At 31.8% G+C, this 15,287-nt stretch overlaps 1 protein-coding gene across 2 annotated transcripts in view; it reads left to right on the forward strand.

The window, feature by feature from the left end:
* The first annotated feature begins 7,503 nt into the window (after positions 1 to 7,503).
* The window catches only part of LOC143253383 (FERM, ARHGEF and pleckstrin domain-containing protein 2-like), a 60,926-nt gene continuing 53,142 nt past the window's right edge, over positions 7,504 to 15,287 (forward strand). Inside the window, exons 1-2 of one of the 2 annotated variants that reach the window (XM_076507162.1) lie at positions 7,504 to 7,643; positions 12,401 to 12,616. In XM_076507162.1, coding sequence (XP_076363277.1) covers positions 12,458 to 12,616 — 159 coding nt within the window. In that variant the 5' untranslated portion in view covers positions 7,504 to 7,643; positions 12,401 to 12,457. Of the gene's footprint in view, positions 7,644 to 8,113; positions 8,133 to 12,400; positions 12,617 to 15,287 lie in introns of those variants that run through there. The other variant, XM_076507163.1, reaches the window with a different exon arrangement.

Raw genomic sequence — 15,287 nt, forward strand, 5'->3', positions numbered from 1 at the left:
ATAAAGGAAAAAATATGAAAGGTTATTTAATATTTTCTTTAATATTATTATTTTTTTAATAAATATGGGTTGAAAACATAACTTAAACCTTGATAATGTAGCTGACCAGAAAATCACTTGAGGAAATCATAAGTATTGCTTAACCCTAATATTACAGATGAAGTCATGGGCCTATCTCGGATTATTAAACCTACTTTTCTCAAATATTTATGCGCTAAACCGTTTGTGGGATTCGTTTCTGTATTGGTTACAGTGTCCCAAATATCATATGAGGCATGGAAATAAATTTGAAAAATGTTAAATTACAATTAAACTATATACCTGTGTAAACCTGGTTACGAACAAATATTGTTCTTATAATACTTGAATTAGGGTATATTGAAACAAAGGACGAAAATGAAGAAACATTAGAAACGGTTCCTCGTTTTAATTATCAAATCAAGGGTAAATATTGGAGTTTTTAAAAATAGAAAACTCGTAAGAAATACAAATTAAACATCTAAAGATTATCATTCTTAATTTTGTTAAACATATAATGGAATTTATTACAAGATATGTCTATAAACATAAATAAAATCATATCTCCAGAGTAGAATATCTATAGCTCCTGACAAAGCTGCAGTATTCAGCGAAAAAAAAAGACGCATTCTGGAGATATAGGTTGTGATGTTATTTACGTTTATAAACATGTAGAGTTTAGAAAAATGTTTTAAGCCTTATTATTGTACACACGAGCGCGCAAGAGTAGATATGTAATAAAGTAGATTTGTAAAAACGTATCACAACATCATGCACCAGTTCGTTTTTAATTTTAGTGAAATCTGCGACATGTGTTGTAGCGGGTGCTTTAAAGCAAGCTTGCAGCTCATCGTCTAGGAGGAATTATACCACACAAGAGTAGCAGTGCGGAAAATATGGCCTAAAAATCTGGATCAAAATCACGTAATTTGCAGATGGTTTTAAACTGATGGTGGAGAAGTCACTATATAATTAACATGTGAAACAGTGGAAGAAATTACTTTAATTTGAATAAGAAATAAACTCCTTAATTTCTTATTTTTTTAATAAAATCCTCGGTTTACATTATTTTTATCACAATTTTTAGGCCTACTGGTTTTGAATGCCGCGCAAACTATAAACATTTAAACCACAAATTTTAAAGTACTATACTGCATATCTAGATAGCGTTTATGAGTATCTTTTTCCCTCTCATCATTCAACTCAAAGAACGAATCCTGGTATCGAACGAAATTAAATAATCTTGGGTAATGACTTGTGGGAGACAAGAAATAGAGATAAAAGATTATTTTCACACGACTTTGATTTAAATACAAACTGTACAAATGAAAAGTACTCTGAAAATATATATATATATATATATGGTTTACGTGACTGTTGTTGTTTTGGAATTTCGCACAAAGCTACTCGAAGGCTATCTGTGCTAGCCGTCCCTAATTTAGCAGTGTAAGACTAGAGGGAAGGCAGCTAGTCATTACCACCCACCGCCAACTCTTGGGCTACTCTTTTACCAACGCATAGTGGGATTGACCGTCACATTATAACGCCCCCACGGCTGGGAGGGCGAGCATGTTTGGCGCGAACCCGCGACCCTCAGATTACGAAGCGCACGCCTTTACGCGCTAGGCCATGCTGGGCCTTTACGTGACTGTTAAAAAGACATTTTAAGTGTTAGCTTCTAATACGTCACCATAATTTATTATTTGAAAATTTTGTTACAGTAATTAATATTTCATTTCTCATGCACGTCGGTTATTTTTCGTGTTGTTTCACTTTTTACGGTGGCGTCTCTGCCATTAATTTAGAATATTCGAATATTAAAAGAAAAAAATGTTAATGTACTATACTTTCAATGTTCTCGTGTTGTATTTTACGACGTTTTTAGGCTATTGGTTTGTCAGTATTCTGTGTTTGTAAACTTATAACCTATTTTAGGCTTACGTCTGAATTTCGAATTTATTCTATGAATTTTTCAATAAAATCAGCTATTTCAAAGTGACAACAAAATGAGAAGCTAAGACACACACACAAATGTATATTAGTAGAACAACACAGCGGACATAAAAACCTATTACACGCAAAAGCCATAACCCTAGACATATCTAACTTCTCCAAACGCTACGCCTACAACGAAACATGAAAAACGCAAGTTCTGTAACCTCATATCTAAATAAATTATTCAAAGACTTGTTTACAACTATCTAACAACATAATCACTTTGTGCACATACCTAAAAATGTATTTTAAACTATGAAACTACACTGTATAACAAGATATAAAACTGATTATGCAAATTTCTAAAATTTGGGTCACTGTTTTTAATACTTTCAATTTAAACTTTGTTTATTAGTATTTTTTTTTTATATAATTGACATAATACCTATGAAATAAGGCCCGGTATGGGCAGGTGGGTTAAGTCGTTCGACTCGTAATTTGAGGGTCGCGGGTTCGAATCCTCGTCACAACAAACATGTTCCCCCTTTCAGCCTTGGGGAAAGATATATAATGTGACGGTCAATCAACTGTTCGTTGGTAAAAGAGTAGTCCAAGAGTTGGCGGTGGGTGGTGATGACCAGTTGTTTTCCCTTTAGTCTTACACTGCTAAATTAGGGACGTGTAGCGCAGATATGCGTCGTGTAGCTTTGCATGAAATTAAAAACAAACCTATGGAATAAATCTATCAAACACACAAGATCTAAACAATGCTAATTCTCTTATTGTCATACCCCTTCTTATAATTTTTCAGTGTTGATAGTCAAATGTCGGTTTGTGAAAAGCAATCAATAACATGACAGAGAATTTGTTTTGGCTAGGTTTCTTATTTCCTTTTATATTATTCATGTTTATATAAACAGTTTCCCTTGTCTTTTTGTTGGGACAAAGTATAATTGTGTTATTGAACTACTCTTTTCTTCCTGTTTTCTAACCATTCACTATCTCTTTACCTTAGCTTCCCCACCCCCCCAGTGATACAGCAGTGTGTCTGGGGGCTCACACTGCTAGAAACCGGGGTTTCAATATCCATGGTGGACACAGCACAGATAGCCAATTGTGTAGCTATGTGCTTAATTTCAACACAATCAACAATCAATCACTTAACCTTGTGGCTATTCATCTCCACCATGGTTGCTTTCTGTTTTAAAGACGGTTATTTAGGTGAAAGTTAAGCCAACCACCCTTTCTTTTCAAATATTCCGCCACCATATTATAATTTTACTTCAATAAAATACAATAATATTTTATCTCATTTATTTTTGCTCTACTACTTGTAGAGGTCATTTGTGTAGCATTAGGGTAGGTCAGGAGAACTGTTTGGTTTGGTTTGTTTTGAATTTCGCGCAAAGCTACACGAGGGCTATCCGCGCTAGCCGTCCCTAATTTAACGGTGTAAGAGTAGAAGGAAGGCAGCTAGTCATCACCACCCACCGCCAACTCTTGGGCTACTCTTTTACCAACAAATAGTGGGATTGACCGCCACATTATAACACCCCCCATGGCTGAAAGGGCAAGCATGTTTGGTGTGACAGGGATTCGAACCCGCGACCCTCGAATTATCAGACGAGTGTCTTAACCACCTAGCCATACCAGACCATAGGAGGACAGACAATGCTTGGCACTGGCTAAGGAAATAGTAACTCAAGCAACACAATGCTCACTTGATCCAGATTGCCATCAGGTAAAAAAGATATTTCATTTTGACAGTTTGTACTTGGAAGACGTGATGTAAAACAAATAGAACTTTCCCCAGTCGAAAACGAAGATGAAGTAAACAGAAGTGTAATTGAAAAAAGAAAAAAAATATTACAAGAAAATAAAGGAGGACGAGCCGCAAAACCTTTCATGAGAGTATTACAGAAGAAAGCAGATAAACCTGAAGACCCAGAAACATCAGACTTCAATTCAGAAAAGTACGTTTATGTATCAACATAAAGTTTTGTCTGATACTAAGATATAAGATACCCTCACTATATATATATATTTCTTATTAATTTTCAGTCTAAACGATACCCAAGAATTATCATATATGACAGATAGACACCCATGTGTTAACATCAACGATCCTGGACTAGAGAGACTAATGGGAAGATGGATTGTCGAAATTGCATATTTCATCACAGAAGTGAAGAGGTTATCAAATAATTCGCTCAGTTGCCACCAAGAAACAGTGCTCCTTCATTTCCCCATGAGCTTCGTCGAGAAATGAAAAGTATTTTAGCATTCAAGTGTGTATGTGGTGAGAATGTGAGAATTCAAACTGACAGTGAACCAAACAGTTTGACAACACGATGTCAAAGTTTCTACTATTTGGGATTTCACTACTGGACAGAACATTCACAATTGGAAGTAGTGTGCTCTATGATGTACGTACACTGTTTGAATTTCACAGTTATGAAAAGTGTTGAAATCAAACAGGACACAGTTGACGATGTAAATATTGAGCATGTAAGGATGTACAAGTGTTTCACTAAAATTTAATAAAGATTTATATATGTATCAAATTGTAGACATTATACTGCAACATTTGTATGTTCTTATTTGTTTACCCATAAGCCAAACAGTGCAATTTCTATTCTGATTTGATGAAGCTAGTTGCACAATTTAATATTTATTTTTTACCCTTGTGAATAAGAAAGAATAGTTTAATATGTATTTTGGCTTGCAAATCAATATTTCCTGATGTTGTAATTTCTCTTACAAACACATCAAATAAACCAAAAGTATTCCATTTTTCCTGATTTAGGAATAAAAAACACTGCTCCATGACAACACTGCTCCATAAGCAACTTATGACAGCAGGTTGTGAAGAAAGACGTCTTACTATAGACGCTGATGATGTATACATTGATAGTTTCCATCATATTACCGTAATTGTTGATGGAGAATAGGGTAAAGGTAGCTGCGGACACAGGTATACAGCCAATTCAAGAGTAGCTGTTGTTATTGGTCAAAGAACGGCAGCAGCAGGAAAGAAGAAATAGGGCATGACAAGGTAGTTAGAGCATTCGACTCGTAATGCGAGGGTAGCGGGTTCGAATTCCCGTGGCACCAAACATGCTCACCCTTTCAGCCGTGGGGGGCGTTATAATGTGAGGGTCACTCACACTAACTATAGCAATAGTAAACGAGTAGACTAAGAGTTGGCTGTGAATGGTGATAACTAGAAGACTCGTTCCAGTTTCTGTTACAAATATGCCTTACCTATGGTTTGGTTTTTTTTTTTAGAGTTTGCACAAAGCTACGTGAGAGCTATCTGCACTAGTCGTCCCTAATTTAGCAGTGTAGGACAAGAGGGGAGGCAGCTCCACAAGCACATTTTTTAAACTTCAATATTTTATAATTGCCCAAGTGTTTGTATTTTTCTGTACTTTCTCCTGCCATGTGGCATAATGCACAAAACAATAATTCTGTGGAGGAACTGTAATAAGATTTAAAATGCGCTCTACTCCATATTTGGTGATCATAGCAACTGCAAATACTGTTACTGTTCCTATAACAAAATAACTGACAGTAAAACAGACTATTTGAATAACAAATCTTATGAAACCGTAAGCAACTGTTGTTGATGCATTAGCCAGAAAAACATGCATGCATTTTGTGACTAAGTTCTTTTGGGTGATAAGCAAATCTGCAGATCAAAACGAGAATCTTGCAATAAAAGAGTACATGCTATAGGTTCAGCATTTCAATTTGGCCCAGCATGGCATAGTCTTGCCTAAAAATTTAGCATTACAAAAAGTTCATCTGCACTCTTAATGAAAGGACGATGGTTCACAGAAGGTTTTTAGCTTCTGAGACGAAAGAAAATCACTGGAAATTCAAGAAGCTTCTATTTGTGGATGACTGACATGTTACCACTTACATTAACACAACATAAATTTTATCAGCTTGTTTTAATTTTCCTCTGAGAGTTTAATGCATAGGTACCTTATCCATATGGCAAAGGGGATGGATGCCACCAACATCCATCATGGACATGTTGGCATCTAAAATATTTTGTACTTCTTGTTCTTGGTATTTAAAAAAACAACAACAATATTCTTTGTACATCATATTATATATATAAGTATTGCTGTGCTCAGTCGTTTTTGTTTCTTCGCCCACCCACTTTTAAACTAAGTTAGATACTCCTGATTTAATGCTGATAAGATAACATTTACATTATTACAATCTTATTAGCTCGCCATGTATTCGATTTTAAGTTTAAAATGCCACTTAAATGGCAATATTACAAGCAATCCATCATGTGAAATAATCCCTTTCTTAATACCAAAATGAGGAACAAAAATCAGCTTTAATACAAGTTTCCTCCTGTGATTAAAAATAATTCAAACGACACACATATTCTTTAATAAGAAGTAGATCATATGGTAAATGAATCTCTCGCAATCGACCAAAGGAATAAACGATATTCAAGATATATTTATTTTGACTCTAATCAGCTAGATTACAGAGCATGTTCACGGAAGGCATGGGACCGGAAAACTCCTATTGGAAAATTCTGCACCGCCAGCAATACCCCATCTAACACATTGTCTTTTAAGAATTTTATATTCCTTATATTGTGGTTTTAACAGTTATTTTTTTCCTGCTCAGAATGAAAAATTCCTTAAAATGCTACCAATGTTAATTTCAGAACTTAGGTTTTTGGTTTTTCCATAGTTTTACTTTATTATCATTTAACTTAAGTTATTGAATTAGCACTGAAACGTGAGTTTTTATGAAATAAAAATTCAACTATGCCGATGTTAGATAAATAAAAAAATTATAGGTACTATTCTCTGTTGGCATGTCAATACACTACAGTGCACCATTTTCTCACGTTTATGAAGAGGTACTGCAGCTTTGAGACATTTTTATTTAATTAAATGTGTTATTGTTTAATGATTATGAATTTTAGTTTATATTAATCATATATATAAATATATGCTATGACTTATTGCCGGTCAAAATTATAACTTTAATTATAGAAGTTTGTATCCAATCATTACAAAAAGTAAACATACCGGAAAATGTCAATCTTATGTATGAGAGCAATGTACAGAAATCAGAATAACGTGCATATGAACACTAGCTTATTTTGATCGAAGGTTAATTTCAATAGTGACAGTTAAAGAATAAGAAAATCTTTATGAAAATAAAGTGAATAATTTACTTGGTAACTACATTTTTATGACAAATTTAAACTGCAAACGTTTTTGTGATGATATTTTGTAATAGTTCGTTTGAAATCATAACCCCTTACTGTCTTCTCTGTGTATATGGTCAGCTAATTGCATTTGATATTATAAAATTTGCGAATTTACCACAACTGTAGTTAGCACTCGTTCTGTCATAACGTAGACAATTGTTGATAATAGCTAAGAAAACATAAAAAAGAGTTTAAAATATTTCACTTTAATTTCTCGGGTCATCATAAACCGGTTTAACAACTTATTATTCTGCTGGAAACAAGCTAATATTTGTAATGAATGCTATTGAAGAGCCCTCTTTTGACGTATTAGCAAAGTATACCTTTTGGTACGGTCTTTTGACGGACAAAGTAATGTGAAATTTATATGATTATTTAGCGAATTTTTGCCATCAGTTAGAAGATACTCACACAAAAAGGATGAAATGGAAAATGTGTAAGACATGTATTATCTTCATGTTTTTAAGATATTTATATTAGCATTTTATTTGAGATATTGTTTAAACTTGTATGTTTAATTTGAGCTATCTGTTGCTAATGCTAGCCTTTAACTTAAGGTACTTTAGCCTAGGTTATGGCGGGTATTGCAGCTTGTGCACGGCTAGGGCGCATAGTTTTACTTTTTTTAGCAAAAAACTTCTGCTAACGTAGTGGTATTACAATTAGTAATCTCGGTAGAGAGGGCAATGGTCTAATCCAAGTTATTGCACAAACTGTAGTCTAGCCTATGTAACCTTTTATTCTTAGAATTAGATTAGAACAGTGATATCTAAATTAGTAAAATACAAAAATAGAAATTATAGAATAAGATTATTTAAGTAATTAAAAGTAAAATATTAATATTAGTAAATTGCATTCCAAATTGCAAAGCAGTTTTCTTCCCTTTAATTTACTTTAAGTGTTATTATGTACTACTAATAGTTTGGTAAGTATATTATAAACTGGTAAGTTTGAAATTAGATGTGTTAATTGTGAAATTAAAAAAGGATTTGCCTCCACAGGCACATGATATATTGGTGTAGCCAATATGTAATGTGTATGTAGTTACATTCACTGTGGACTATAGCACTGTTATAGTAACATAAACCTCTGAGGTTATGTTTCAAATATTATTTAGAAGCATAATGGATGTTACAGTGCAAAATTTTAAAACTTGCCATGAGCATATACATTATACTATGTGCTGATAATGTATTCAGTGTTTTGATATCTTCCAAAGTGTGCAAATCAAAATATTTAGTAAAACAGTGACAAAAATTTAAAACTATGTGTGAGCTTCTACTGCATGTGAAAACATAAAATTTTTGCATTTTCTGTTCACTTAAACTCTCTCTTTTCTGGTGATGTTTTTTTCTTCTTTAGTATGTAATGGTTTCTTAGGACTGTATAAGTTAAATATAGTGAGTAATTAAGATGGACCATACAGGAAAATATGAATAAATATGTACAGATAGGATATTGGCTTATCAAAATCACAAATCAACCAAATATATTCTGCTGCTTATACCAGAAATTATATTGTACTACATAAGGGCAAAGGGACAGAATGTCATATGGCCAAATGAGATAATTGTTCCGTATACTAAAATAGAAGGCCAAGGTATAAAAAAAATGTAGACTATCATACCCATACTTTTATAAACAAATTTTTAAAATAATTTTGTCTAACATCGTATAACTAACACAAGTATGTTTACTGTACAGTACTCCTTGATCTATGCTTCCTGATGTTAAACTTAGTTTCCCTAACTTGTTCATAGCCCTTACCTTTTTATCACTTAAACAGACTATCCAAGTCACCCCTGTTCCTTCTGTTCTGCCCCTACAGTGATATGTCTGTGGACTAAGAATGCTAAAAAACCAGGTTTCAATACCCTTAGTGAGCAGATCACAGATGGTCCATTGTGTAGCTTTGTGCTTGACTACAGTCAAGTTTTTTTTTTATTTTACAGAAAAGCAGAACACATGCAAATATTTCTTAAATCTCAAGTTGTGTAAATTGGCTGCTACTGGCAGTAGCTTATGTATTCTTTTCAGGGTTTAATATCTTTCTGTTCTAAAAGGACCAAACTCACCACATCCTGGGTGAGGCCTTAAGAGTTATAAAAACACAACACAGTAATGGAAAGCTATATAATGCACTTACTTAATCCTTTTTTCAGTTACTAAAAACTAGTCTTGTCATATCCTTGTACCTCTTCAACAAAATTATGAATATATTCCTCTCTCTTTAAATGTAATGTTTCTATAAATATATCCCAGGATTCTGTTGCTATTGCTATTAACCTAGGTTCAACTCTTACTTAAGAGTTGTTTTGTTTTTTAAGAATTTCTTAATACTGGACAAATTTCCAAGATGTAAAGTATTAAAAAATACATATAATTAGTTACAGGTTTATTAGTTTTCCTCTGTTTGTTGGTAAGATGTTACAATCTGCTGTCAAAGATAATTTAGAAAAACATATAAAAAATTATATCTTAATATACTGGCTACTGAGTTAATCTGAACAACAAAAAATGCAGAAAAAAAAGCCAGTAATGGAATAACTTAATTTACCACTGGTGTATGTCTTTTACTTCCACCCATTACAAAAATATTGTGAGTTTTTAGCTCTCACACAGGTGTTGTATAAAAATATGTATTTTTTTCTGTATCATATTTTAATAATCATTACAATGTGAGTAGGAAACTGTACAGAAACTCCTGACAACAGATGTATACATAAATCCAGCATTTAAAAATTTTTTTTTGGAAGGGGGGCATGCTTTGAGCCACTTTAGTGAAATTTTATAGGGAAAAAATCCAAAATGATTTGTTGTGAAAAAAAACTGATTAAAAGTCGCACATGAACATCTTGTTTGCCGGAAGTATTATAAAATGACACAAACCTTGCTTGAAGATTTTTAAGTGCTTTAGTGAAACTGTTTCATTGTAACCAGTAATTGTAATCAAACTTGGAACAAATACAAAGGGAACGTTTACAGGTCAACAAGCATTACTAGACACATTCACGTCACTGACCAATCCAAGTAGGCTTTCTTATGGTGTAGAAATAGTTTAAGCTATGCATAAAGGTGATTAATGGTGATTGAAAAATTATGTGTTAGGTATTTTTTTTGCAAACATAATTCAGTGACAGTTTAAAATTGTTAAAACTTTGGACAGGCGTGGTATGGATAATCTGGTGAAGTGGTGGAATGAAACAGTTGAGAATATGTTTTTCAATATAACATTTAAGGTTTAAATTTTGAAAGCCCAGACACAAACTTTTTTTCTTCAGGTAAATTTTATTTCTATCAGTTTTAAACTTATTGAATGATTTGCTCTAATTTTATATCTTTAATCTGAATATTTTTAACATTTATTCTGCTTGTGAAGCTCTATGTTTGTCTTGGCTTTACTGTTTTGATCTGTAGTGCATATGAAGTGATTTTGAACTAAATGAGCTCTTGTTAAATTTCTCTGATGTTACAAATGATACACATGTACTAATCTGTAGTATTACATTACCTTTTATTTTTATAGGCAGCCAATCAAGGAGTTTGTCAGGTCTGGTTATTTAATGTTAAAGATATAATTATTTTGTTGATAAACATTATCTGCATGAGGAAGTTAATATTTAAGTAATATACAAAATTAAGTAACAAGCTATGTTTTCAAAAAAAAATTAAAATTAGTTTAATAAGAGCAATATAATGATTTTTACAAGCAAAAATACAGTAAGAACATTGAACTTACCAGGTTATATAGAGAAGCAGTGTATACCTTATTGTATATTTGCAAGTTACATAGATGGCTAGATATTTCATAAAGATTACCTGATTTGATAACAAAAGTTTATGAGTAAGGAACATGTTTTCATGTAGTTTCAAATTTTGTTTAGGGGTGTAAGATAGCATCATTGAAAGTGTTACATTTCACAATAAATTATGTATTATACTTATATACCATAAGAAAAACACAGAACTTTCATCAAATTCCAAAGTTTGTTATATCATTCACAGAGGGGTCCACATATACTGTTTTGAATCATTGTTTGTTTGTTTTTGTTGGTTTTTTTGCATTTACAACATTCAAAAAAACTCATAGATATTGGACAACTTTGAATTTCTGAAGAAATAAAAAGGGAACACATACATTATATAGTGGTTTTAATTTCAGTATTAATGATTTTTGTATTTAAATTTCTTGGCTTTTATTACAGAACCTGTAACCAACATTAAGCAGTTTTGCTTTCCATAATTTAGGGGAAAAAAAGGTTAATTCCTGTTCTTGAAATAGACTCTGTTAGGCTTAAGACTTTATTAATTAACAGTTGTAATATCTATATATATATATATATATATATATATATCAAAGACTTTGCTCTCTTTTAGTGTTTAAAACTGAATAAAACAATATTAAGTCAGAAGAAGAGTAAGAATTGTAGCAATAGTTGGTCTTAGGGTAGAAGAACTAACCATTAGTTTTTAAAGTACCCCACCAGTGAACAAGTATCTTTGGTTCAGTACAACTTTTTTCTTCTGCGTTGTTTCTTAACATTAAATATTTCCAGTTACTCTGTTCTATGGAATGAGATAAATTACTACTTAAGTTATTTTTTTAGTTCTCATCTGTCTACTTAGCCTATTAATAATTAATAATGGAATTCTTTAGAAGCCAGTTCAGCATTGTTAAATATTTACCAGTAAGATAGTACATAGTTGGATATGCCTTATAACATTCTGGACAAGGTTGGTCTAGTACTTACATAATATGTAGGAATGTTTTACTTGTACAGGAATCTTCTAGGTACAATTGTAATTTGTTTTTATAATCTTAATTGTATCTTTTGTGAAAACATAACATTAAAACCGTCGTAGTTGGTTGCCTGCAAAAATCAAGAAGGCAGTAAATTTAATGAGTTTAAAAGAAAGCTGGATAAGTACTTGAATGATAGGAGCTGGCTTTAAGGATTTTTGTTATTGTTTTGTAATAGTTTTAGTTGAGTTAAGAGGATGAAATAGATTAGATTAACTAGTATGTCCCTTGTTTTCCCTTAAAATTGTTACATTATTTTGTATCGTATGTACAAACACCATTGCTACATATGCTACACTGTGCCATGATTAATTTCACAAACAATATTTGTATTTTCTTAAAGTGAATCCATTTCTTAAATTTAATAAATATAATTTTCTTTGAATATCTAGCCCCAAAGTACATGTAGTACTTTAGGATAGCTAATGTGGAGAGTCACTTCATAAGCCATGTCTTCTACTAATGATGGGGCTTCAGGGTCCCATGAGAGGGTGAATTCTTTCAACCATGACTATGGCAAAGAGTCACCAGCAAGACAGAGAGGAGGGAAAATGCTTTCTGTACAGATCAGATTCTTAGATGAATCTGCAGCAGACTTTCAAATTCAGGTAAGCTCGATTCACTGCACTGTTATCATATAGCCTGGTTTTTGAGAAAATGTCTCTTTAATACTTTTGTATAGATCATATAGGATCTGTTTGATATATATAACTGAATGTGATTTGTTTTATATTCTTGTGGATAAATTAGTTGTTTAGAAGTAAGTAACTTTTCTTGATTTGTTGAATTTTAAGCAAAGTAAATATAGAAGGTATACATACAGTGTAGATAATAATGTATCACAAAAAATATCAACAGTATTTCCATAAAGTTTAATTCAGGATGTATTGCGTAAATCCACAAACTTTCATGCATAGCATCTCTTTGCTACATGTATTTTCCAATATGTTAAAATGTATAGAAACAACATTTACATCACAGTCCTGTAAACAGTGGCAAAGAATGGATAACTGATTATTATATCTTGTGTTTTCTTAATACACAAGCTCAAACAACGTATTGTAGAGTAATGTGGCCAAAGTTACACTTTTGACATGTAAATTTATATATTTCAACATCTTGGAGAGTGCATGTAGCAAAGAGACACTACAATGTGAAAGAAAGTTTGTGGATTCACAGGGTACATCCTGAATTAGATGTCAATCAACAGCTTCACCTGACATTTGAAATCATTTCCAAAAGTTTCCAAGGGTAAAAAAATTAAAAACAAAATTTGAATTAGTTTAAGTTGAAAAAATAATTTTTATAAACTCTTATTTTAATAAGTTTAAAACAACAACATTATTTTATATATTTCTTACATAAAATTCCAACAATTAGTTATAAATCTCTGTGATATAAAATGTATCTCATTTCTCAACATGTTGTAACACTAATACTTCTGTTTTTAATCTTTCCAGAAATATTTGACATTGTATTTTGTCATTCCTTTCCAAAACATTTTATCCAGAAATATTTGATATTTCTCTGAACAAAATAGAAAAAACTTCTTTCTATTTTAATATTACAATATGTGCAGGTCACATATATATACATTTGTCAGAAGTATTTGATTGTTACTAGTGGTTGGTTGGTTGTATTGAAGTTTGAGTTAAATGTATGTGAAGTACTTTGTTAACATTCTTGTTATAATGGTATCAGTTGTGTGTCTATGCACTCAAATTGTATCATAAATAAACTGTAAAATAAAAAATACTGTTTTTAAAAGCTTTTTTGATATCTTTGTTAGTGTTATGATACCAAAAAGGAAACCATAACATAGCAGTGTGTTGGTGTGGAAGACATTTAAAATTACATGTCATTTAACATTATTTTATAGTGTAGGTACTGGAACTTTATATATAAAGTATTTTTTATGTTATATTGTGATGGTATTTATTAGGGCAATGCAGAGACAGAGATCTTGCATAATAATGGAACTTGATAAATTGTTATTTAGCCAGTTTGTTGTTATCTTCCATTATGCTATATTTACTGGTCAATGATCTTTATAAATATGTGTGATACAATTTTTTTTAAATTGATTTTTGTTGCTGAAATTAAATTTCATATGCTAGTGCTGCCTTCTTGCCCCTTCTTATTGTCCCTTAAGCAACATGTTGAATATATTATATGGTTTTATTTTGTATCCAAAGTTTTTAGCTCTTTCAAACCAAGATCTGTTCAATGGTACCAAGTCAAGATAGTCCTAATGATTTAATTGAACTTAAAACTATGAAAAAAATAATTTTTATTGTGTTCCCTCTGCTTCAGTTAGGATTATGTGGGATTCAGGGGGTTTTAGTCTCACAATCTCCATCTAGTAGGTGCCAAAGGTTCTTAGCTTTCAAAGGTTAAATGAAATTCTTAACACTGCTTGTAGAAAGAACATTGCAGAATTTAAGTTTTCACTACATGAGTATTACATGTTCATGTAAATATACAGATCTAAGCTTAATATTCTCTTCTATCTTGTGCTTTGAAGCTTTGGTATTCCTGTTGTCCAACCCATGACTTGATTTACAAAATACCCACAGTATTTGAATACTAGTCTATATTACCTCTTTATTTTACCTAGATGTCACAGTTAGTAATTTATTTGCTTATAAGGAATGATTTATTTAGGGCTAGAGGGAATTTCTTTATGTACTTGCAGCATTTCTTTTAACTCTGTGTTTTATTTATAGGTGTTTTTTCTTAACCTTTGTGTTTGAGTTTCAGTAAAAGAAATACGTAAGTGTTTTGAAAGAAAAAACAAGAGAGTAGTTTAAGTTCATAACAGTTTTGTAGTTATTGGTAACTGATGTATAATTTTATTTATGCATGCATATATTAGAAGATGAAGTATTAGTTCAGTTTTATATAATCAACCTCAGAAATAACTTTTGTTTAATATTTGTTGAATAACTCATTTTTAGATTTTTGGTGCACATACAAAAAACATTTAACATTCCTACTCTTATTGTTGTACAAGTAACACAACTATGTGGCCATTGGAAACTCTCTTTGTTAACCTGAAGATGACCTGGAAAGATCGAAACATTGTTCTCTGCTTATCAGTAAAAGTGTAAATGCCTACACCAGCCATTCTGAGATACATTTTTATGTGGCCATTCACTGTAGGGTGCCATATTTTGGTTTTTGTTGCATGTTTCCTGTTAAGAAACATCTTATTAGTGGAAATGGTAACTTGAAATATCACCTTTTAAACAGATTATAGATAACAAGTTGTAGTTAACG

The sequence above is a fragment of the Tachypleus tridentatus genome, chromosome 6 (genome assembly GCF_004210375.1).
Source record: "Tachypleus tridentatus isolate NWPU-2018 chromosome 6, ASM421037v1, whole genome shotgun sequence".
NCBI classification, from domain to species: domain Eukaryota; kingdom Metazoa; phylum Arthropoda; class Merostomata; order Xiphosura; family Limulidae; genus Tachypleus; species Tachypleus tridentatus.